This window comes from Mesoplodon bidens (genome assembly GCF_964165515.1).
Source record: "Mesoplodon bidens genome assembly, chromosome: 13".
In the NCBI taxonomy this organism is placed as follows: domain Eukaryota; kingdom Metazoa; phylum Chordata; class Mammalia; order Artiodactyla; family Ziphiidae; genus Mesoplodon; species Mesoplodon bidens.
The window spans coordinates 72,980,776-73,006,818 of record NC_138169.1 but is presented as its reverse complement, the minus strand read 5'-3'; the positions used below and the strand labels follow the sequence as shown (position 1 = coordinate 73,006,818).

At 50.1% G+C, this 26,043-nt stretch overlaps 1 protein-coding gene across 1 annotated transcript in view; it reads right to left on the bottom strand.

Annotated features, from left to right (window-relative positions):
• The window catches only part of ONECUT2 (one cut homeobox 2), a 54,821-nt gene extending 31,147 nt beyond the window's left edge, over positions 1 to 23,674 (bottom strand). The window contains exon 1 of the mRNA XM_081252745.1: positions 22,054 to 23,674. Within this exon, the coding sequence (XP_081108871.1) occupies positions 22,054 to 23,287 (1,234 nt within the window). The 5' untranslated portion in view covers positions 23,288 to 23,674. The remainder of the gene's footprint in view (positions 1 to 22,053) is intronic.
• Positions 23,675 to 26,043: the final 2,369 nt, after the last annotated feature.

Here is a 26,043-nt window from a genome sequence, read left to right as displayed (position 1 = left end):
GGATTCTAGAGACTGTTTAAATAGTCTCAACAATCGTGTGTTGAGAATTCAGAGGAAGCCCACGGCTTCAAAGTCTTCTATTAGCAGATAAGTTGCTACTTAAGGAAAAGCAACAGTGAGGTGTCTGTGGGTTTTCTTTCCTCCCTCTCTCTCTCCCTCCCTCCCTTCCTTCCTTCCTTTCCATGTTAAGGCTCCTGGTTTTGGGAATAAAGATGATAGCATGAACCAAACAGGAGCCTTCAGGGAGTTAGATGAGAACCAAATGAATGCACAGTGAGTGGTGGATCTGGGGAACAGGAGAAAGAGGCAGGGTCCAGCCATACTGAAACCAGAAAAGAGGGAACAGTACTCAGCACTTTTTGCCTCATCGCTACCTGGACGTGGGAGAAAAGAGCTTTCTGAAATGACTCCCAAACCTGCGATCATGATGCAGATATAAGATAAGCTGAGGGCTTACCTGGTGGCACAGTGGTTGAGAGTCCGCCTGCCGAGGCAGGGGACACGGGTTCGTGCCGGTCCGGAAGGATCCCACATGCCGCGGAGCAGCTGGGCCCGTGAGCCATGGCCACTGAGCCTGCGCGTCCGGAGCCTGTGCTCCGCAACGGGAGAGGCCACAACAGTGAGAGGCCCGCGTACCGCAAAAAAAAAAAAAAAAAAAAAAAAAGATAAGCTGAGCCTTGCTGGTGGAGCTGTAATTTTTCTATGTACAACTGTACAATTCTAGCAAATGTAGAGTTTGTGCTTAACACATACCACACTCTCCAAATGGACCTTATCCCAGCATAAGTCAGTAAGGATGCAGTCAGAACCTACCGTGAGCACAGCAGACTTCCGTGTTCTAAGCACGAGCTTAGCGAAATGTCTGTAATTGTTAAGAGTCTTAAAAGGACATGGGGGTGGGGGAGAGAGGGAGTGGTGGCAGGAGTGAATAACACTGATGCATGTTTGACCAGTTTGCAAGGAGAGCACCCAAAGACCAATGTTGTGTCTGGCAATCTCTCTCGTCACAAATGCCACTGGTGAAAGTGACAAAAATTATGCTGAAGGGTAGACCTGTCCATGTGAAATAGGAGATTATCCTGGGTATGAAGGAAATAAGATGTAAAAGTGCCAGGTGCAAAAAAAAAAAAAAAAAAAAAAAAAAAGTGCCAGGTGCAGTGCTAAACACTATGGTATCTCATGTAACCCGCACACCAACTATCTAGTCGGCACCAACCTTATCCCCATTCTACAGAGGAAGCAACCGAGGCTCTCTGAGGTTAATGACTTGCATGAGGTCACACAGCTAGTAAGTGGTGTAGCTGGGAACTAAACTGGATCTGTCTAACCCTGAAGCTCACGCTATTGATGACAACGCCAAGCAATACTCTTTTTTTAAAAAAATATATTTTATTTATTTATTTATTTGGTTGTGCCAGGTCTTAGTTGCAGCAGGCGGGCTCCTTAGTTGCGGCATGCATGTGGGATCTAGTTCTCCAACCAGAGATTGAACCCGGGCCCCCTGCACTGGGAGCTTGGAGTCTTAACCACTGTGCCACCAGGGAAGTCCCAAGCAATACTCTTTTTTTTTTTTTTTTTTTGCGATACGCGGGCCTCTCACTGTTGTGGCCTCTCCCGTTGCGGAGCACAGGCTCCGGACGCACAGGCTCAGCAGCCATGGCTCACGGGCCCAGCCGCTCCGCGGCATGTGGGATCTTCCCGGACCGGGGCACAAACCCGTGTCCCCTGCATCGGCAGGCGGACTCTCAACCACTGCGCCACCAGGGAAGCCCCCAAGCAATACTCTTGATATGTAAAAAATATGGAAGAGTTGGTGACTCAGGCCAAGTCTCCTGCTTATTATGTACAGAGAAATTACAAAGGTAATGTTAGTCAATTACTAGTAATAATAATGACTCAACTAAATTAGCAAGTATTCACCATCCACCAGTTGTTCTGAGCATCTATATGCATTAGCTTATTTAAGGCTCACAATAACCTTATGATATACCCCCTATCATCTGAGGTACAGAGATTGCTATAGCCTGGATGTTTGTGTCACGCCCAAATGCATAGGTTGAAATTCTAACTTCCAAAGGTGATGACAGTGTAGGCGGGGCCCTTGGGAGGTGCTTACGTCATGAGGGTAGAAAACCCTTTTGCATATGATTCGTGCCTTTATAAAAGAGGTTCCCAAGAGCTCCCGAACCCCTTCCACCATGTGAAGATACAATGAGAAGCCTGCAGCCTTGAGGAGGGCCTTCACCCAACCAGGCTGGCATCCTGACCTTGCTCTTCCAGCCTCCAGAACCATGAGCGATAAATTTCTGTGGTTAATAAGCTGTCTGCGGTATTTTGGTACAGTAGACTAAGACAGAGATAAACAAGATAAACCTTGAAGACTTTGAAGACTGTACTCAATTCTGAAATGTTTAAAGGCTAATGAACAATGCAACAAAAAGTACATCTTTGGAACTTTTTAAAAAAAATATTAAAGCAGTGCTTATGGAATGCCAACTCTCCAATTGCAGCTCTGTTACCACAGGGTCCTTTGCCACAGAACTGAATGGGATGGCTAGCCAGGATAAGAGATGAGGAGGGTCTGTTTTTCTTGTCTTGGGGGTGGGGCAGGTGGGTGGAACTGAGAGATAAGGCCTTTCTCCTGGGTTTTGCTTCCAAAGATACAAAACATCAGGAATCACACCTCTTCCACTGGGGATGACTCCTCAGACCGATAACCTTATTTGCTTTCAAACTCAATCTGGAATTCTACCCCCGCCTCCGCTATGCAAATAAGACTTCTGTATGCCCTAAAGGGGGCAAGTGGCCTTGAGCTGGACTCTGAACTTGCAAACAGGAATTCCGGGACTCCAGCTAATCCATGAAAGAAGTTACAGATTTCGTTCACAATGCTCAGAATTCGAATAAATCAGCCTGCCAAACCAGAGGCACAAAAACACAAGGACTTTTTGGAATTACAGGGTGAACAAGTTCAGTAACCAGGGACAGCTTGTTATGAAAAACAAGAGATTACATTTGCCTACAAGGGTGTCATTTCTTCACATCCATGGGAAGTATAAGCACTGGGTATTGATTCATAGGATGCCGTTTCATATGCATGCAGAACAAATCCAGCTAAACAAAGTTATCTGACCAATGGAACTTGAAAATATTTCTCAATTGAATTTTAAACAGACCTCGATGTGAAGGAAATTTAATTAGGTAAGTAATACAGAACACAATGAAATGTCCATCAAAATTGCTTCCAAAGGTTTAAAATGTTTTCCTTTTCAGACAATGTAGTTGGAGCTGCTAAGATATCTATGTTAGTACAATGTCTTGAAAAGTGGGTCTGGGAAATCAATATGATCACCTCTCTGAATTAAGTATGCACAAATGAGAGCAACTGAGATCCATATAAATCAGCTCAAGTAGCCCTCTGTGTACCAGACCATTAGGGGACAGGCAGAGAAGAAGGAAGATGCAAATAAACACATTATCTGAGGCATACTCACTAATGGAAGGCATCTCTTAACACCCACATTAAGAACCAAGGCAAAACCCGTCAAGTATTTTTAACACTGCTTATGATTTAAAAAAATAAAAGCATGCCAGAAATAGAACCTAAGGTTAAAAAAACAAAAAAAACAGAAACAACCCTCAACAAGCCTTAGACATCGTTAGAGTCACAAATGAGTAAATCTCTTGATCTTTTTTTTTTTTTTTTTTTTTTGTGGTACTCGGGCCTCTCACTGTTGTGGCCTCTCCCGTTGCAGAGCACAGGCTCCGGACGCGCAGGCTCAGCGGCCATGGCTCACGGGCCCAGCCACTCCGCGGCATGTGGGATCCTCCCAGACCGGGGCACGAACCCGTGTCCCCTGCATCGGCAGGCGGACTCTCAATCACTGCGCCACCAGGGAAGCCCTTGATCTTTTTGATATCACCTCCAAATTGCTTCTGTATTCATTGGTAAAATGAATAAAGTGCTGGCATCGTTTGGATTTTGCCTGCACAGAATAATGTAGATCTGGATTGGATGGCTTAACTTCTATAGGCAACAGATTTGGACTTTTTTTTTGCGGTACGCGGGCCTCTCACTGTTGTGGCCTCTCCTGTTGCGGAGCACAGGCTCCGGACGCGCAGGCTCAGCGGCCATGGCTCACGGGCCCAGCCGCTCTGCGGCATGTGGGATCTTCCCGGACTGGGGCACGAACCCGTGTCCCCTGCAACGGCAGGCGGACTCTCAACCACTGCGCCACCAGGGAAGCCCAGATTTGGACTTTTGTTCCTCAGATGGTTGGTGGTTATTTCAGTGAGAAAAAACAGAGAAGTTTAAAATGAAGTCTTATTTTAAAATACATGTAGAGGTACATGTGGTCATCTGGTGAGGCTAGAAGGGACCTCCTGTTAGGACACCAGAGCTGTGTGACCCTGGGGATCACCTGCACTTACTGAGTGCCAACTATGGCCAGCACTAGAGGGAAGATGAAGGAGAGCAAAGCCGGGCTCCCTGCCTGCTACCATCTGGAGGGAAGGTCAGGCATGGCCACAGATCAGCCTAGTACGAAGAAACATGGCTTCTAACAAGCTGGGCATAGTTTGTTACTTGTATAAAGTATAAAGTAATAAAGGGTTTTGAAATACTTCCACACTTATTTCCTATTTGTTGCCAAATCTGCTGTCCTTATCCTATCCCAACCATAGGAATGACTTCCTGCAAGAATGGAAGTGAGCTAAAATACGTGGTAAGAGGTAGATGGCAAAAAAGCCAAACAAAAAACAAAACCCCTCAAACTCCAATTCACCCTTTCCTGTACGAGGCTCCGTGCCATGGCATCTGGTAGTGCCCCCCTACTCAGTCTCTAGGCTCAGCCGTGTGACTTGCTTCCACCAGTGGAATGTTATTGCTTGTGCTTTCCCCTTTGTCATCGTCGTTGTGAGGACATACCCAGGCTACCCCAGTGGTCCCAGGATAGGAAACATGGAACAAAGCCACCCACAAACAACATGATCAAGCCAGCCAAACCACAAAGGGGAATCCAGCTGGGATCAGCCTAGATCAGTTGAGTCCTGCAGATATGTGAGAAAAAAATGTTTATTGTTTTTTTAAATTAATTTTTATTGGAGTATAGTTGATTTACAATGTTGTGGTAGTTTCTGCTGTATAGCAAAGTGAATCAGTTATACATAGACAAACAGCCACTCTTTTTTAGATTCTTTTCCCATATAGATCATTACACAGTATTGAGTAGAGTTCCCTGTGCTATACAGTAGATTCTTGGTAGTTATCTATTTTATATATAGTAGTGTGTATATGTCAATCCCAATCTCCCAATTTATTCCTCCCCCCCCCCAAATACCACGATATCGCTTATATAAGGAATCTTAAAAAATGGTACAAATGAAGTTATTTACAAAACAGAAATAGAGTCACAGATGTAGAAAACAAACTTATGGTTACCAAGGGGGAAGGGGGGTAGGGAAAATGTTTATTGTTAAACACCATGAGTTTTGGGGTGGTTTGCTACTTAGTATTATTATGGCAATAGGTAACTGATACACAGCACATAATAGATGTTCAATAAAATCTGTACCTTATTTCCTTTCTCTCCTCCTCCCCAACATCCAAGGCCATCTTATCCCTCAGATCATCACTCTAGGCAAGGAATTCTGTGGGAAAGTCCTGAAGACAGCTGATCAGCCCATTACCTAACAATGATTTTATACAGATCATCTCTCATACTTACATCGTTCTCCGAGATGAACATACTATTCCCATTTTATAAAGGAGGAAACTGAGACTCAGAGAGGTTAAATCAGAGCTAGCAAATGGAAGAGTTATAATTAATACCCAAGCCTGTCCGACTCCAAAGCCAAAGATCGTTTGTTCTGCTGTGCTACCCTGCTGCTACTTCTATAAGATCAGCTCTGAAAAAGTCAGGGAGAAAGGAATGCTTGGTGCCTCCAATCCCTTCCCAACAGCCTAGGATAGAAGGATCTGGGTCCTACAGACACTATTCCCAGGACCTGTCACAGACTCCCTCTCTTCTTAGCTTGGGGCTCCTTCCCCATCTCAGATAGGGATGCTCATACCCTAGGGACTTCTGGAGCTCTAAGGAGGCAGAATACTTGGGCTCCTGAGTTGGTGTGGCTTCCAGTAGAAAAGCCCACCTATCTCTACTGTAGATTTTCCTCCCTCTCCCCTCCAATCCAATCCCTACCTACCCCCAACTCTGCCCTTTTAACTGACTTTCCAAAATCTGTCTATGGAAGCCCAAGTCCGAGGCTCTAGGTGGAGAACTGGTCAGGGAGGGTGAACTCAGCAGTTCTCCTCCACGTCCCACCTAATTCCTTTGGAGGATGGCAGAGGAGGAAGATGAGGCAACAGGAAGAAGGGAAAAAAGGAGTGTGTGGTCTTCCTTTGGTGCCAGGCATGGCCAGGCCATGGTACCTAGCCAGAGAAGAGGGCAGCCTCTGAATAAGGGCTCAAGGCTCTTCAGAGAGGCCTCAGAGCTGCCTCCTGCTCTGCCTACCCCTGCCTGTCTCTGCCTCTGTGTCAGTGGAAACTTGGTTTGGCTACACAAGGCACACAGATGACAGTCACTGAAGCCAACTGCTTACCAAGCATACCTAATTATCATGCAGCACAGCAAAGCACTCAGTTAAAGGCATTAAAAAAAAAAAGGCCTGGAATGTTTTAATTTAAACATTCTGTTCATATATGCCTGGTCTTCATAGTTTGTTACTCATGTAATATGAATGTCAAGATGTAACTGTAAAAAAAAATCTCCAGGCAACGTATAATTTCCACCTAAGAGGTACAGCAAATTATCTTAGTTTCAGTTTCTCACTAAAGTTGAGATAATGGTAAAACCTCTTTTCACTCAATCCTGTATGGATATTATGAAGATAAGTGAGATTTATCCACTCAAATCTTAAAATTCCAATAAAATCAAAGGTGAAAAAAGCTAGTTAATTTTTGTCCATGTGTAATTACTTAGTTCAGTACTATGTAGGCAGAACTGTGTATATCCCTGAAAACCTTTGAACTACTGGGTTTCAAAGACCTCAAATAACTTTACATACTCATTTGCCAATATAAAAGGAAATGAGAAAGAAAAAGGGTAAACTTACAAAAATGTTGACCTCTGGCTTTTTTCTTTACAGGTAAATTTAAGTCAATAAAAATCTAGGAACTTGTACCGTATCAAGTTACTGCCATTTAAATACAAATTTGGTTTACTGATAATTAAAATGACTTAAAAGAGGAAAATAGTCCCTCTGATTTGCTGATGTGTTTGCAGCCTCAAATATTCTAAAATGGGTAACATTTTCAGCTGTCTGTGGAAGCAGAACCACCTTTGTTATTTACCAAGCCATCATGAGCACTGTTTTCCCCATATTAAGCTTAGGTGTCATTTCAGGTTAACTCAGGAATCTATTTTTGACTGTGTAAGCAAGTATTTTTGTCAACGATCAAAATATTTACAAAAAAGAATACTCCTATTTGAAGAGTAGAGGCTAAAGATGTAAAAAAAAAAAAGAAAAGAAAAAGAGTAGAGGCTAGAAAAGAATGCCAGCTAAAAGCAGACATACAAAACCTAACTCCCACACCTCCCCAACCCAGTGACTGAAATTAGGTGAGTCCATAAAAATAGACAGGAATACATCAAATGACTCAGTTTTAAAAAAGTGCCTATTCTGTGCTCAGCCATGGACCAGCAGCTGTGGGAGGCACAAGGATATGGCATCTCCCCTCCAGAGCCACAGGGAAGGGATACAGGAGAGATCTGGAGAGGGGTGTAAGACCCCAGCTAAGAATCTGCTGTGCAGTTTGGAACAGATGACTGTAACCAGAGTTGAGCAAAGGGAGAAAAAAGAATGGGCTAGAGTTTGCTGGGAACGTTCAGAGATGGAGGACCTACGGTGGTGGCCGGGGAGATCTGGAGAGGGACAGATGAGATAAGGCATTTCGGGCAGCAGGAAGAGAGCGTGCAGGGACATCGATGTGGCGAAGAGGGCAACGTATGAGCAGGACAGCAAGAACTACCTGTTTGAGCAGGTTACCTTGGCAGACTAGAGTCAACTGGTAACACCCTAGTCTAGTGTTTAGTGATCGTTTCACATCCCTCACCTTACTGGAGATACTAGTCTGAAACTTTGGATAGGAGATTTAACCCCACTTCAAGATTCCCTTTAAAACTCATACATACCTGTAGTATCTTAGCTTAGGAGGAAAATGACATCAATGAGAACTCAATATCATGAAATATGAAATACTATCTCCAAATGATGATGCACCAACACTGATGATTCTTTTTCGAATGCCATCCACTAACTTGGGGGAGTAAAATGGGCAGAAACAATGTCATATAAAGGTATTCATTAATTTATTCATGGATATTTACTGGCTGCCTATCACATGCTCTATCCAATCTTTGGTCTCATAGAACCTACAATCTGGGGTGGGGGGAGGACACTGACAAGTAAGCAGGTGATACCTATCTGTGTTCTATGTGAAATGGGATAGGTAGTCCAGGGAGATCCCAATTTAGGAGACCAGAGGAAACTTCCTAGACCTTTAAGCCCAGATTTCGCTTAAAGACAAGGAACTTTAAGCCAAGATTTTGAGGTGAGGTTAGCTGAGTGAGGGAAAAAGTGTTCTAGGCTAAAGGAATGGCCTGGTGTGTTTGAGGAGCTAGGAGTACAGCATGTCTTGCACGCAGAGTAAATGGGGGGAGTGATGGGAGATGAGGCTGGAGGTGAGCAGGGGTTAGTCTATCCTGCTCAGGGATATGTACCTTCACCAATGGTCAAAGGGAGCTAACAAAGAGTTTTAAACAACAGTGTACTGTGGTCAGATTTGGGTTCCAGAAAAATCACTGTGGCTTAAGGTTGGAAAATGGATGGGAAAAGGCAAGACTGGAGATAGGGAGACCAGTCAGGAGGCTGCTGAAATTGGTGATGCCTCCAACGAGGGCAGCAGTGGAGGGGATGGAGACAGATATTTAGGAGGTATAATCCACATGGCTAGTATGGCTGACCTGGGGGAAAAGTAGAGTCTGAGTTGACTTCCTGGTTTTTGGCTTGAGATTCTGTGTACAAGATGATATTACTGAAAGAGAGAGAGAATAAAAGAAGAGACTCATATTTGGTGGTGGTGGTGGTGATGGGGGCTGGGGGTTAAGAAAAATGAGTTCACTTTGAGATGGACTGAGTTTGAGGACACCCAGGCAAAGATGTCCAGATGCAGAAGGAAATAGGGACCTGGAACTCAGGAGAGATATCAGGGCTGGAAAGAGACCTAGAAATCCTCAGCATAGCAAGATGACAACCAAACAGATGCAATCTTCTGGGGTGAGTATGACGAATGAATATATAGAATAGCCTAGGCCTGAATGCTGAGCTAGATGGAGAGAGCCCAGAAAGGAGACCGAGAAGCAATAGCCAGAATTCCAGAAAGGAAAATAAGAGAGTACAGTATTTCAGAAAGCATGGTCAGGAGTGTGTCACATGCCATGGAGAGGCCAAGTTAAGGTAAGAACTGAGAAGCATCCATTGGATTTAGCTACAAAGACCTCAACAGTGACATTGGTAAGAGCAGATTTAGCAAACAGGAGTGGCCAGAATGAGACAGCAAAGGGCTGGGACTGAAAGGGGAGGTGAAAACCAGATACTGAGTTATAGCAACTCTTTCTAGAAGTGAAGGGAGGGAAGAGCTACAGTTGGAACAGGTGTTGGGGGAGCATTAAAAAAATATAGGAGAGTCTGGAGCACAAAAATTCGGATGGGAAAATGCTAAGAGGTTATAAACACAGGAAGGGATTGGGTCCTGAGAAGGTAGGAGAGGCAGGGGCCCAGAATAAGGTCAAAGAATTGGTTTTCAACAGGAAGAGTGTCTCTTCCTTTTCAGAACAATAATAATAAAAAAAAAAGGATGAGAAGGGTTAAACATTGAGAGTGACTAAAGAGTTCACTCTCATGCCTTGAACATATACGTTAGGAGGCATCTGAATCCAAGACTTAAAAACAAAAAAAAAAACCCTTTAGATTTGGAAATCTGTCGCTCTGTTTCAGAAACACAAAAAGTTCTTTTAATCCACACTTTTTTTTTTTTTTTTTAGTATTTGGAGTCAAAGAAGACTATTGGGGAGGTACTGTTTACATTGCAGTCTTGTCAAAATATCTTTTAAAAACCACATTGAGTTCACTAGAAAGGAAATGCATTTAGTATAAGGCCTTGCAGAGTGCACGGTCTTATTTTAATAAGATGCGGTGATGCATATAAAATAGACTTAAAAAAAAAGGCTTTGCTTACTGTCAAATCCATGTTTTACCAGAAAAGGTTTTGATAGTGTTACCCAACAACTACTAGGAAATGCATGCCTGCAAATTCAAAGATCATATGACTTGAAGAAACTGCTTTAATCAGCGTTTATCAAATAGATTTAAAACTAGTTCTTAGATCTAATTCAAATATGTTCCTGCTCATTTATAGAGCAAAAGTCTAGGTATTTAGACACAGAAAATGATTTTTTTCAACACTGAGAGTGAATGCTCTACCAGATTTGTTTTGTTTGGGGCTGGATTTTCTTCCTTTCATCCAAGAGCCACTTGGAATTTAAAGATGAATTGTCACAGGGAAGAAAATCTCATTTATCATGCCCTTGACTTTCTGTTTAAAGGGGATACACTTGTCTGTTCCTATGGTCCACCTGCCCGAGAACCACTTTAACAATAAATTGGGCTTGAACTAAAGTTTCTTGATATAAAGCAAAAGTTTTACATTTTAATTAGCTTTGGGAAGTCAAGGGCCACTTTACTAGAAACCTAAAGAGATGGGAGTTGTGCTTAATCACAGACCAGAAGGACCCACCTGCCTCCTTTCCCTGTAATAAAAACACAAATAAAGCAGAGCTGCTGAATGAAAACAGCCAGAGTCAGGGGTCAGTGCCTAATGTCAGCTCTCACCGTGGCCAGGGCCATGTGACTCCGTTGTGTGGCCTCGTGGAAGTGACACAACCCTTGGCCCACAGAAGCGGTGGAGAGGTTCCCCTTAAAGAGAGTCCCATTAAGGAAAACCCTCAAGAAATCAAACCCACTTTCTAGATTTACTGGAGGTAGCCTGGCAACATTACTGCTGATATAATGTGAGGATCTCGCTTCATATAATGAAAACCATGTTTGCAAAACTCACGTGGAGGCAAGGGTGGGGGGGAGGGGAAATCCGTTTTTGTATATTTGTGCGTAGGGCAGTCAAGACCGTAAACCTTGAAAGGAAACCCTCAATCTGAAATACCGTGCTCAGAGTAGCTAGCAGTCAGCGCCCGCAGAAGCCAGGAACACGGAGGAAAACATTTCAATCCCTCTGCCCCCGACAGAGGTAATGTTCTTCCCCTTGGAAAGGAAAGGGTCCTTTAGCATCTTTTGTCCTCTCACCGCCATCGCCTCCTCTCCCTTTATTATCGCTGACCTCCCACAGAGAAACGAAGCCATGGGCCGAGGGAGGAAAATCTGAGGCCCTGTTCTGTCCGGGGCTCCTGAGATCTAGAGAGCTGGAGCTACTGATCGGGGTCCTGCCTGGATTTCACCCGGTAGAGGACCCATCTCCCTTCTCTGGGGTGAGAAGCAAACTTGCTCAGACCCCGGCCTGGGCGCGCTGGCTGCCAGGGCCCTCCGTGGCGCTGTTCGTGGTGCTGAAGCCTGCATCAAGGCGTGGCGGCAGCAACCCACGCACAGGCGGCGGCCTGTCAGGGGCTCAGGGCCCAGATCCACGCGAGGCAAGTCTGGAAACAGCTGCCGCCCACAGAGCTACAGCCAGCGCCACAGTTTGGCTCCAAGTGTAGCTCACTGGCTTACTTCTTTGCAACTGCAAAATGGCTGGTTCCCCTTTTCTCTTCCCAGGGGCTTTCACAGAGCCCACCTCTGGCTCACCGATCTGGCGTATCTCTTTCCTGATGTCCTCCCTGCCCATAGGAATTCTCTCACCCCCTCTCCTTCGTACAATACTTTGCCTTTGCAGAGAGCACCTTACAGATGGTACCGCCCTCCCTGGCACCATCAACTGAGCCATTTCTCCTACACACATAACCATTCCTCTTCTCTCCCACAGACAGTTTTTGCCTTCTCTGCCCCTCATCTCTCAAGCAGGAGACTATTACCTCAGTGTGCAGGGTGGGCGGAACACCTTTACCCGTCACAGCAAAACCGCTGATTTCTCCTTGGCAACGGATTCGGAGAGGCAGAGGTTAGAGTTCCAAAGGACCAGGAGAAAGTCCCCTAAGAAATTTCTAGGAAAATACGGGTAGTGGTCAGTAGGGTGGGGAATGGAGACACAGACACTAGGAACAAAGTGAAGAAAAGAGCCTGGGCCTTAGAGGTGCAAGGCTTGTTGCAGTTAGAAGACTCCCGGCAGGTGGCACTCTAGCTCAAGGTGCTTTTGGTAGAAGCCTTGACTGTGCTCCTGGTTCCACCTCAAACCTCCTTTCTGCTAAACAACCCCCTAGCCAGGTTTGGAGGTCTGTCCTCCTCTTGATCCAAGCACTCTGCTAAAAAGCACCGTTCGCACAATTCTATTTACCGTAATACACAATGGTGAAGGGAACATAAATAAGAAAGAGAGGGTCAGTGGGAGGATTTTTTTCTCATGTGTGATTGATGGTGCTCAGATCAAAACTGTGTAGTCATCAATAACATGATTCAGCAATTGGGAAATGTAAACAAGTTGTGCAAGTGCTTGCTTTGGTCAAAGCCCTGGAGGGGCTCATGGGGCTGGGCCAAGCTTGAGGAGGGCAATGCCAACAGGATGCCCTCCCTCCCACCAGGGCAGAGCTGGCTGTGCCTACAGCCTGACTGGCGTGACCTTTGCCTTTTGCAACACGCATGCGGTTGGGCTGGCGTTAATGGCACTTTGCAGGGAGTTCCAACTGAGTAAACAAAAAATGCCTTGCCCTGTTCTAATGGAGCACATTATTCTGAGGCCTAAGCCTTCATCCAGGCCCCTGCAGCTGCTCTGCAGGTCAGTGCTACCAATAAAGCAATTAGCCAATGAGAAAACTCTTCTTCCCTGAGGGGGACTCGGAGGCTTTGTTGCAGTTGCTGTGCTTTGCTTTGGGTTTTTAAACAAGCAATCCAAGTTGATCTGAGCCTCTTACATCAGACTCCAGGATGAAGACACTGAAATTGTGTGTTTGCTGACTGTGATATTTTAAGGAACTGGTCCCTTGTTCAACACAGACGGGAAAGCTCACTGCTTCCTGTTCAATTAACCTGAACCATAGCTGAACTCTGCCCTTTGAACTCACTCAGCAGATAAATACATTAGCTCACCTAAGGAATCATTAATATTTTTCAATCACATAAAACAAACATGAATGTCTGAACACAACCCAAGAAAGAGACAATTAGGAAGAGCACATGGAACATGTTGGAAAAAAAATCACAAATGGATGTTATTTACAGAACAAAAAGGGTCAAGGAAGAAATAGAACGGATCATGCCAACGGTTCTGGAAACAAAGGGGACTTTCATTTTCATTTCTGCAAACACAAAGGGTACTGAGCAATATTTACCAATTCCTGTTCCATCTACACTGCTCGGTAAGAAAAAGTTGTACCCTACTCCTGGTCTGGTTTCTACCTACTTCCATCAGAACACACAACTCCAAGCCCTTCTCTTGGAAAGTGACTTCAGTGTTCATGCTCATATACAGAGCCCAAAATATTGCATTTCTAGGGACAATTTTATTCCCAATTTGCTACAAATGAGCCAAAATAATTTTTGTGGAAGTATCACTGCCTTTAAGTGAACCAGTGTAAATGAACCAAGCTAGTGGCTTGATTGAAATAATTTTACAGTAGAAAATGATGTTCCTGTGATGTTGTTACTCTAGCATCTAAATAGATTTTGTTTTGGGGGGAGGGAAAGAGAGAGAAGAGAAGAGAAGAGAAAAAAGGAGATCGCTAAATGCATCTGTTTTGTCCTTATCCCTGCATGTCATCTTAGAAGAATGAGAAAAACATTCCCCAACCAAGTCATTACACATTTCAGTTTGATTCAGTTTCACTTGCCACAATTCTGCCTCTTGACTCCTCCCCTCCTTCCCCCTTTTCATTTTTGTTTGCTTTGGAGTGTGGGCTTAATGCCCAGCTATCCTAGATGAGAACACTTAAAGGAATAACGCAAGCGCAAAGGGTAAATCTATTGAATGAGGGTCTTTAACTATGTGGTTTCCTTAAAGGGAAAGGTTGGATCAATAGGATCAATATGAAAGGTTTCCCTGGCCCTGCATAAAAGGGTAAGGGCTTCTCTTTTCACTGGTTTAACTTTACTCTCTGACAAATGCAAATCAATGGATCTGTGTTTACAACAGATTCCCTAACAGACCCAACCTGGGTAAAGCCCAGAGCCTCGCCCTGGGGGTGGGGAGTCCAGGCTTGCTCTAGGGGGATGCTCTAGGGCAGAGCTTAAGGCTCAAGGCCCTGGGGGTGGAGTGGGCTTGCTGCCCACTGGGATCCTGCGGCTGCCGCCTGTGGTCTCTCCAAAGAGGACAGAAAAAAAATGGAGCAATGGAGCTCCAGACTCTTCCAAAGATGCCTCAACCCAACATAAACATAAAGCCCAAATTCCTAGGATCTGGTGAGCCAGTCAACCTTGTTTCCTACCAGTATAGTTCTGGGAGGTTGACTACACAGAGGGAGCTGGAGTGGGATACCTACAATTGGAGCAGCCCATGCATCTGAGCTCTAGAATTCTCCTTCTGTGCTTTCTTAGGTGGTAACTGGCTCTCTTAGCTATTAAAAAGGCAAACCACTGAAACCGTGGGTTCTTTCCCCCTTAATTTTACCTGTCCCTTTAAAAACGTGATGCTTTCCAGAGATTACATGACTTCAAGTCAATACCAGTTACAGAGAAATTATTTTTCTTCCTGCAGGAGAAAGTATATGTATATTTGATTACATGAGCCAAAGTCCAATGCTGATTAAATTACATTGGAGGTGTGCTTCCAACCCAAACAAAGTCTGCTTTCTACAGAAGAGTAATGGATCTTCAAATGGCGAGAGAGGCACCAACGTGGAACGCAGAGCCTCCCTTCCCTCTGGGACAATTTGTGTCGGACAGTTTTTCACAACAATGTCCACTTCTCCCCCAGTGAGACTAGCTCTGTGTGCACAGCCCGCAGCCTGCCTCCACGCCTTGCCATGCCTCAGGTGGGCTGAGCTACCCAGTCTACCTCCCTGCCCCTGCAAAAACCTGTGTACATTTCTCAGGGTCTTCACCTGGAGTGAGACTTGGAAGTCAGAAATCAAGCTTTTCCCAAAGGCACTGAAGTGCATTAGGGGGACAGACTGGGTGATGAAAGGGGATGCTGATGGGCCCCCAGCCCACCTTGAGCAGGCTCTGTACCTGACAGTATAAATGTCCCTATTGGGTACCCTCATAATGGTCTCTCCCCACCAAGAAAAGTATCCCCTCAGATGAAGAAATTGTCCCTAGGTCAGGAAAAACAAGGCTCTCTGATAGGGTGGGGGACAAGGATAATCCAGAATCTGTAGATGAAGTTTAAGGCCCAGGGTTCCTCAATATTCACCCTTTTCCCCAGGGCCCTTTATCCAGACAATTATTTCTATTTATTCCCTCCTCATTTTCCTTCCTTTGGTAAGAGCCCAGAAACTAAATCACTCTGCTTCTCCTCTGAGGTTTTCATCCCTCCAGGGATACCCCGACAGGATACCACTTTCCCTCAAGACAGTTTCTACCAACACCAGCCACCAGCAATAGTGTGGTGGCATCCAGTACTTTCTTCCTGAGACCTCTTCAACCCCCTTCCTCTGATCTTCCTTTAGAAACAGGTTCTAAAGCCCAGAAAACCAAGAGGCGACCCTGAAGTGACATTTTGGATTGAAAAAAGCTGGAGCGGAATTCTCTTTCCCCCTCAAGGTTCAGGCCTGGAGCTCTAGAAGGTAAACCCTGCCCAGGGTCCCCTGTTACTTCTGGGCAGACACGTGTCTCTAGAGAGAAGTGGGGCCGCTCTCAGAGACACTGAGAATCTGGGGGGCTCGGTTTCCCCTCTGCCCCACCCTCACCAGTCACAGGAATCCAGCCCTGTTTTGGGATTCTAAGATGGGGCTGGAGGAGAGTCTAAGATTCCACCCTCCAAAAGCCCAGTCGCCCCTCCCAGAGCCTAAGAGCCCTTCACCGGGAGCTTGAGGGGAGGGGCCCGCTGTCTGCCTCACCAAAAGGAAACCTCGCACTCTTTTTCGTTTCTGTATCTGATCACCTGACCTAGTTCACTGCAGGTTTTCAGAAGAGGGGTAGGGCTCATTCTGACTAGGAATCAAGGAGCTGTATCAAAGCTCCCTTCTCTAAGGAAACCCACTGGAAGGAAGACGACCCCTATCTCTGGGGAGGACAGAAAGAAATGACTGCTTCCCCTTTGCCACATGGCAAAGCAGAATAACGCAAGATTTGGGGTTTTTTCTCTCTCCTTTGCTTTCTCCTTTTTCTCATTTCGTTCTTGGAGAAGGAAGGAAAACACTCCTTTTCATCCAGGTTGAAACCTTCTGTTGAAGGAAAAGCTCAGTATTTCTAAAACTGGAGAATGTATAATTTCAAAAAAACCCGAACAATTTAGTTCTTATCTCACCCCCACTACCGTCCCAGCTCTTTCTTTCCTTCATCCACCTTAGTGTTCCTTCTGGAAGCATAAGCCATTTGGCAAAAGGAGCCGTTGGCAGGATGTGGGGACAGCTCTGAAGTCCTTTCTTTTCCAGTCAAGGCAGGTGCCTCAGAGAAAACCTCTCTACTAGGGCCAGGCCTGAGTCCCGCGTCTCGGAGGGGAAGATCTCTCTAGCTGGTGGGAAGGCGAGCTGGGGCGGGGCAGTTCCCCAGGCTGGTGTTTCTTACCAGCCGGGGCAAGAAACAAGATTCTTCTCTGGTTGACCCAATTAGCCCAGAGCAGACCATTCGGAGGGATGAAGCCCGGGCCATTGTCACTGGGGCCTCGTTTAACTGTCCAACTAATGCACCAGTGCAGAAAGTGTAGAAAGTCTGCGAATGTTTTCTTAATGAAAACAAGGACGGAGCGGATCCGCGGATCAGGAAGCTGCGAGGTTAGCAGGCAGCTTTAAAGACGTCGTTTCTATACGTCTGTGTCTCTATCTCTGCTTTGCAAGGAAGTTCATCTGTACCATTTTTTTCTAGGATCCCACATATATGCGTTAATATATGATATTTGTTTTTCTCTTTAGAGACGTCGTTTCTAAAGTTCGGCTTGGACGTTCCCGCATATGGAGAGGAGACCAAATTTCCCGGATGGTTTCCGTGGAGGAAAGAAGTTGCCCCCGGCCCTGCTGGACCAGACGCGGGCCGCGCGGGGCAGAGGCGAAGGCACCCTAAGCGCGAGAGGACTGGGAGGGCTCGGGCGCCGTCCCGTGCGACGCCTTCGGTATACCAACCACCCGCAGAGCCCGCGGCAGGGAGCGCAAAAAGCGGCGTTGCGCGCGGGGGCTGGGGGAGAGGGCAGGCAGCCTGGCGACGGCAGGAAACCTCGAGGAGGAAGCGGCGGGCTGGGGCCGCGCGGGGTGAAGCAGCGGCCAGACCCGAGAACCCGCCTGGAGCTGGGGAAGCAGCGCGGCGGGAGCGCCGGGGAGCCAGGCCGCTGGCGAGCGCTCTGCTGGGAAGAGGGCGCCGTCGGGCTTACTGCAAACGCGCCGGATCAAGTTCCAGATCAATGAAATCTGGGTCCACGCGTTAACGTTATTGTTGCCAGCATTAATGCTCTTTTAATCTTCTAAACATTATCAGCATCGATCTCCCTCCATATACACATTTGTTTGAGAAAGTGACATAACCACATGGTGGAAAGCCTGGAATAAAAATAAATGCGCAGCCCCTCGCATCGAGGGCGCCCGTGGACCCAGGCTACTTCTCGCCCGCGGGTTCACTAACCTCCCTCGCGTCGCGCCGGCTCGGCCCAGCTCCCGCCCACCCTAATGCGAGTTGGGAAGGTGTTCTCGAAGCACCGGGACTTGACCAAGCAAGGACGGTAGTGAGCTTTTCAATTATTAATCCGACCAGCCAGCAGGAGAAAACATCTTGTGTTCCGTACCGACGTGGGCTACATTCGACCTCTCCGGCTCGGATCCCGAACTAAACCTTCGGGAGAGCCCGGCTGAGCCCGGCCGAGAGGCTGACCAGAGGGAGGGGTGGGAGTCGGGGTGCGGGTCTCTGCCGGTGAGGTCCCCGCCCCCCGTCCCTAGGCCTAGGGTGGCCTGAGGACGTCCCCTGGCGCCAAAAGGAGCCGCGCACGCACGTGGTGCCCCTGGCAGGCGCCGCAGCGTTCTGCCCTGGCCACGCTCCGCTGCCGCGGGCGTCAGGTGGCCCAGGCGACATCCCGTTGGGTTGGTTAAGGGCCCGGCCCTCCGCTGCCTCAACAAGACTTGGCTCCGGACTGGCCGCTGGGAGCTGCTGCCTGGGGAGGGCCGGGCGCCGCGGGGACGCGAGGCAGGCTCGGGGCGGGTCGCCCCGGGAGCCCGGCTCACAAAAGGCGGAAACCTCGGCAGGGTGTGTCGTCGGAGGGTCTCTGCTGTCTTCCAGGTGTTGGAGGAAACCACTCCCGCCACCGGGGCCTCGATCGTCCTCCGCGAGGCGCCCATCCACTTTCTTGCCCGGGTTCTCTCGGTCCCTCCTGGTTCGTGTGTGCTGAGTTCGGAGGCCTCTTGGGCTCACAGCCAGTGAGGGTTTGTGCTCGAACACGCTGGCGTTTGTCCTCGCCTCCTCTTGACGGGTTCATAAAAACTGCTCTGCCGGAGCCAGACCCGGGGACCGCGGAAGAGACCCAAGCCCGCATGGTTGCGAACAGTTTCGGCCCTCGCCACCCTTTATGAACGAAGTCGTGCACTTGGAGCCCATTTCTCTGAAATCTACTGTTGAGGCAATCTGAGCTCCCCCATCTTCTCCCTTTCCTTTTGAAATGCTATCCCGGGCTGTGGATACACCGAGGCGGTCGGCGCTTCTGTTGTGACGGGGTGTACTTCACCTAAGGGTGAGGTTGCCGACACTGGCCCAAATCAGGCATCTTAACTCTGCGGTCCCTCAAACCCCTATCTGCTAACCTCTGGCAAGACCCAAAATGAGAAAGAGAAAGGGAAATTAAAAGGGGAGAGAGAGGGAGACAGAGAGAGAGAGAGAGCGCGAGCGAGCTGGTCTCGATGAGATGCGGGGCTGGTCGGTCTTGGCGAGGTTTGGGCCTGGGAGTCAGGCAGAGCTGCCCTGTAGAGTCACTGGGATTGTTTAACCCCCAGAGCTCAACGGTGTGGGCCCTCGGCAGCGTGCTGGCGAGATTCCGATCTATACTCCTGGAGGAGAAGGCCTCAGCTTTTCTTCTCCATTTGCTCCTGTCCCCTAGCGCTCCAAGCACATAATACCAGTCCCAGCTTCTGCATCAGTGTCTGAAGAGACTGATCTACTGACCCCAAACTGAAAAGCTTCCTATGTAATAATAACCACTCAACACACTTGTACTTGCTGATCGAATGGCCAGATAAAAAGGCTAAAGCTCTTGTCCCTTTTCAACTCTGGGTAATAAAACAGACACACATTTGAATGCTTGAGCAAAGCGGGGTCCCTCGCAGGAAATTCCCAGTCGCTGAAGGAGGCTTTCAGACTCCCACTGAGGGGGCTTTCTTGCTCCTGCTCTGAAAATCCCCGATGCTGCCTGAGGCCAGCCCCTGAGGAGTGGCCCCGGGACTCTCCCGTGGTGGGTGGTGGAACTGGGGTCCCCCAGGGATGCGACACTCTCCCCCATCCCAGCAATGCTGTTGCAAAAATCCTTGAGACCGGCTAGCCAGCAAAGCATTACTTTCCAAATCACTTTCAGACATACATTGGCAGAGGGCACATGTTTTAAAAATCTGTCTTTTTCGGGACAGGCGTGAGGGGGCGGCAGCGCTCTGAGGTCAGCCGGAGTAGAATAGCTGTCATCCTGCCTTTACCTTACCCTGGTCCCCCCTCCCCAAGACCAGCTGCCAAGCTTCTTCTGGCTGCCTGTGCCTAAGAAGCCAGCCCTTGCTAAAACTCACCCGTGAGGGACTAAAGGCATTTTCAGGGGCCTAAGACAAAGGGGTACCACACTGTTTGGAATTGTCAGTAAGCTTCCAGTTTTTCACGGATGCTCTCTATTCACTGCTTAATCTTTGCGAGGAACCAAGAGCAATCAGAGAAAACTGTAGGGGAGGATGAAGAGTAAGCTAAATGAGGAGAAAGATAACGTAGGTTTCTAAATCCATGCAAAACTATTTGGAGTCCACCGACGTGGGGAAGCCCTTGGTGTGTGTGTGGGGGGCTAGTTTCTTTACCTTTTCAGATCAACGCTGCAGGGAGATTACTGACTGGAGATCTGAATCCTCCAACAGCGGGCAAAGGCGGAGGCTGTCAGAGTGGAAACGCCCCCTCCCCAAGCCTGGGCGAACACGCTGCCTGTCACATCCCCCAGCCCTGTCCGGCGTAGGCAGAGTGCACCCTACAAGCCAGGCTCAGCGGTGCGAGGATAGCCCCGGGGAGCCGGAGAGGAAGCCTGAGCTCACAGCTCCGGAAGCGCGTTGTGTGCGGCTCGGAACCGCGCGCTAACCCACTACCCGCACCTATGTAAATCACTGCCACCACGAATTGTCCGCCAGATAATCCGACGATCGGGAGAGACAGCCTCAGTCCAAAAGAAGCTGCCCATCTCGGCCTGCAGTCGGGTACCGTGCGTCCTCCCCAGTGAGGCGCCTGGACACTTTGCCCCTCTTGGCCCGTGGCAGGGTCCTGGGGGCAGCGCAATTGCCACGCGCACCGCGCTGGGTCTGTGCGCACTAAAGCGCGCAACTGTGAGCGCAACTGTGTGCCAGTCGCAGCCACGGCTGCGCCTTTCTCTCTGGTTCCCGCCGCCCACACAGGAGGTTTCTGCGCTCCTAGAACAATAGAGGGCTGTACCTCGCGGCTCTGCCGCTAGAGGAGGCACAAAGAGCCAAGCCGGCTACAGAACAATGTAACCAATGCGTCGACCCGTCCTCTCCCGCCGGCCGCCAGCCCTCCCCGTCGCCGAGCTACGCGCACAATCAGCGTCCGCTTAATGCAAAGGCGGAGCCTGTAGCCCGCGGCCAAGATGCGTTAACTAACCTGCATCTTAATTTTTCTGCACCTCTTCCCGCGAGCTCCCAGTCTCTCCCGGAGGCCCCAAGCCTCGGCAAATCCTGGCAGACGCTGGGAGCCGGGCAAGGGCGGCCGGCGAGTGAGGCAGGACGCCCTCTACTCTTAGCTACTCCTCTCCCGTCCTCCCAGAGAGGTGGATGTGGCAGCCCCAACCTTCGCCCTTGTACCCTCCCATCACTGTGGGCAGTGACAAGGGAGCTGGCCCCAGCCCGCTCTTTCGATCATAAAGTCCCCGTGCCAATGTCAAGGCCGGAAACGGGCTCGGGAAGCGCTGTTGTACCCTGGTCACCCGTTCTCCGCGTGGGCAAGGCTGTGACTCTTGTCAGTGATCAAACAAGTTTGCCTCCCGCTCCCCCCCCACCCCGCGCCCACCAACTGCCTCCATATAGGGAGACCAGGCAGCTTGGAAAACTGAAATGTATTGCCTAAGCAAGCTTGGAAATGTATTGTCTAAGCAAGAGTTCAAGTGCACAGGGTTTCCAATAAAGGCAATCCCCCTTTCCTGTGAGTCCTGGAAAGAGAGGGCTCCTAGCGGACACGGCGCACCCCCATCGCGACTCCCACAACTGGGTAAGGTCGGAAGGAGAGGGCAGAGTTGGCACGTTGACCAAAGTGCGTATAAAATGCGGGTGGGGGTCGGTCAGGAAGCCCGGGAGACAAGGAGGGAGGAAGGAAGAGAACGAAGAGAAAGGGAGAACAGAAAAAAGAGGAGAGGAGAAAGAGGAAACAGAAGAAGAAATAAAGTAGAGAAGAAATAGGAAGTGTGGAGAGGAGAGGAGGCGAGAACCCAGAGACATGGCTAAGCGCCCTCACCCGGGGCCACAGGCACCCCGGAGCCCTCTCCCAGCACCCTGGCTCCAGGAGACCCTCTGGGCTTACCTGCCAGGCGTAAGGCAGACATGCGCTGGAACTCGGGCTCCTGCAGCCACTTCCACATCCTGCGGAAGGTCTCCCTGCCAGATTTGAGTTTACTCCACGGTTTGGGGTTCCGGAGTAGGTCGGAGAGAGTCCCCTGAGACCGGCACAACACCCTCTGCGCGAAGATCGCCTGTGGGATGCTGTAGCGCTTCAGCTCGGCGGTGATGCGCTGGGCCACCTCTTTGGTGTTGATCTCCTCCAGCTGGCCTGACGTGGCCACCTGCGATCCCGAAGAGGACGAGGGTGGCCTCTCACGGCTAGGCGCCAGCACCGGCCCATGGGACTGAGCGTGGCCCGGGTGGTGTAGGCCGTTGAGGTGCGACATCATGGCCGCGGGCGGGGTGCCCAGACCGCGGGACAGGTGTTGCTCACCGCGGGTCAGCATGGCAGTGTGGTGCGCGTCGAAGTTGGGGCTGAGCATTTTGTCGTGGCCCGGGGGCCCGTAGCTGGGCAGGCTCTGCTGCGCGTTGTGGAGGCCGCCCAGCCCGTTGCCCAGCGGTGTGGCGGCCAGCGGGGACAGGCTCTGGCTCATGCCGGGCATCTCCTTGTAGGGACTGTAGAGGTTGTTCATGGTCGGGAGCCCTCGCTCGTCGCGCATGAGGGTGAAGCTGCCGCTGACGTTGCCCGACAGGCGCTGGTGGTGGTGGTGGTGGTGGTGGTGGTGGTGGGGGTGCGGGTGCGGGTGGTGGAACTTGTCCGACACGGTGGAGATGGGCGGCAGCGGCTGGAGCGGCGTCAGCGTGGTGTAGGTGTTGCTCATGCCCATGCCGGGCGGGGACGAGTCGCAGGACATGCTCATGGCATGATGGAGCGGGATGGAGAGCTCGGGCCGGTAGTCGCCGCCGTCCAGGATCGAGGCCATGCTAGTGACCATGGCCGAGCGCGACGCCGCCGCTGCCGCCGCTGCCGCCGTGCCCAGCTCCTGGTGCGCCGTTGGCGGCGGCGGCGGCGGCGGGCCCCGCAGCGAGCCAGCGGCGCCGCGGCCCGCGTGGTGAGGGCTGGTGCCGGCCAGCAGCTCCTGCTCATGGCCCGGGCCCCCGCCGCCGCCCCCGCCGCCCCCGCCGCCGCCCCCGCCGCTGCCGCCGCCGGCCGGCCCGTGTAAAGTGCCCAGACTTTCCATTGTCAGCTCCGGGTTCATGGCGCAGCCTTCTAGGTCTTTGGTGAGGCATCGATAGGCGGTGTAGGCAGCCTTCATTCAGTCCATCGGGGCCCGGGGGCGGCGGGGGCGGCGGGGGCGGCCGGCGGGCTGGCAAGGCGCGCGTGGCGGAGCTCTGCCGCGGGAGCAAGGGAGGGCGCGGGAGTGCGTGAGCGTGTGGAGGGGGAGCGTGCGTGCGGGTGTGCGCCCCGGGCTGCGGGCGGGCGGGCGCGCCCGGGGTGGGGGTGGGGTGGGGTGGGGGCGGACGGGGCGTGTGTGCGGGAGACGGGAGGGGGCGGGGAAGAAGGGAGGGATCACCGAGTCCCGCCGCTCGGGGCGGCGCGCTGCCTAGCCATGTCCGAGCCCGCTCCGGTGCCGACGTCTTCTGTTTGGGTGAGCGGGAGCTGTCCAGAAGGGCTCTGCCGCTCGCCGGGGCAGCCAACCTACCTTCCCGGACCCGGGGCGGGGCAGTACCCGATGGGCGCCGCGAGCAGCCACTGCGTGGCCGCGACTGCCCCGGGAGGCGGGCCTCCTGCGCACAGCTGCCAATGGCTGAGGAGGGGGCGGGGCCGCGCGTTTCACGTTTGGCTGACGGCTCTGTGCTTTTTTTTTTTTTTTTTTCTTCCTTTGCCACTGGAATCAAACGTCAAGGAGAGGAAGAGAGGGAGGGGAAGAGAGGGTAGTGGGGAGAGAGGCGAGAGAGCGAGTGAGGGAGAGAAATTACGTTAAAGATGCTGCTATGTGTCTCTCCGGAGCTGCTGAGACCTGGGCTAAAGGGCTTTGCTTCAGTTCCCCTTGCTTCACCCCAAAGCTTTTATCGAAGCTACGTGCTGGTGTAAAAACAATCCCACGTCTCCTAACAAGCCACTTCCCAAGCGTCCCTAGCTGGGAGCCAGTAGTTTAGCCTTTAAAAATGCGGGCGCTAATGTATTCTAATGTAGGGTAAATTCCCGAGACTGGGGAGTGCGGAATCTACGGGGCGAAGGAACTCCAGCGCCCTCGCTGCCTGCTAGCTGCGGCCGGCGGACGCAAGCCCACCCGCGGCGCGGGCCGCAGTAATGCCTGCAAAGTTAACACAATAACATCATTTAATTACCCGGCGAGCCCATAAATCTCTCAGTTATGAGCCTTCAGAAGGGCCCCTGCTAGATTGCAAAACAAAACTAGAACACCAGGAGCTACGGTTTCAAGGTGACCAAATGCTTGCTGCGCGAGCGAGTTGGAAAGGAGTGGTGGGAGGGGGCGGGGGGGGTAGTGTACAGCAGGGTTGTTGCCTTAGTTAGCAAACTTCTCCTGGGGGTAGGGAGTATGTAAACGTCCGGGACGTTACTCTCGGATTTTCCCCCTAACACACACACACACACACACACACACACACACACACACACGCGCGTCTCTCGAATCCCGGGAGAGGAACGCCCTGGGTTACGGCTGTGCCCATATCTGTATATCCAAACCTTGTTTCTGAAAAGACCAGAGCCCTGGTGAGTTCTAGAACGCTCGCAAGACTCAGCTTTGAAAAGTGTACCTTCATCTACCCAGGATTGCCGTTGTTTAGTAACCCCTGGTCGGCGACTGGGAGTGGAGCGGGGGTGTAGAGAGAAGGTGGAGATTTCTGCGGCCCGGGTTGGGGTGGAGGGGGTAGTTGAAGGCAGAGAGCCACTCGGCATTGAAAACCTTACAAGAAACAGATTCTTCCGAAGCAGGTTGCGTTCTGTTTGCCTGCGAAGATTCAAGCTAGCTGAGGTTGCGCAGATGTTGCCTTTGTTTAAAGAGACAGTAATTAAGGACAGGGTGGACATAAGTTGGAGAAGCGTGACCTATTTTCTTTTGATCAGCTGTCAAAAGAAGAGCAGGGGGTCTCCTTAAGACAGCCCCCTCCAACAACTTCCAGCTGTTAGAGCAAACTTGATAAGAAAACAAGGACACAGTCTGGAATACTGTATATGCCTCCCTGGCGCTAGAGAAAGGTTTTATTCATTTGGAAAACAGTTCTTAGTCTTGGTGACCTTTTACGGCTGCCCTCCTCTCTCTTCTAGCTACAGAGCAAAAAAAATCCACCCCCTCCCACATCATGCTGTCACATGAACGTACAGTGACACTATTTCTAGATCAACTTTATTGAGTTCTGGCCAATACCTTGCCAATTATTCTTTCAAATAGCCTCTTCTTGTGATATCAAAGCCTGGGTAAGAAAGTGGATGATCCCCTGCTTTGCTAGACATACTTTTCTAGATGCTCACATCTTTTAATGTCACAGTACTAGACAGGTAAAATCATTCAGTTTTCTGTTTCTCTGACTTTCCTCTCTCCCTCACCTCTCCTACCATCTCTCTTCACCCTCCCCACCTTATATATGGCAGCTGGACATTTGGGATAATTTGAAAGTTAATGTTTGAAATACACACCGAGTTGAAACAAAAGTTCACAAGAGTGCAATCCCGTTGGTCCAGGAGTGCTCAGACACTGAAATAAGGCAGGAGAGGAGCAAGACAGGGGAAAAATCTGTTTGATGTGCCCCAGTGCCGAAGGCAGCCTCCTCTGCCCTGGCTTCAGGCTCAAGCAGTGGCCAGTGACCCCAGGCTGGGACATCTGGTAGGCACTGCCTCTGTTCAGAAACCTAGGCATATAAATTGCCATTTAAATAAAATTTCAAAATTATAAACTCATTTACCAGGCTACCAGGATAAATCTGCTCCTGGGTATTCCACCTCGGTGTGCCTGGGAGCAGTCACGTGCTGGGGAGTTGAAAGGTGAGTTGCATATTCTCGCTGCCTCGCTCCTTCTTCCCTCCCTCCCTCCTCCCCTCCCCTTCC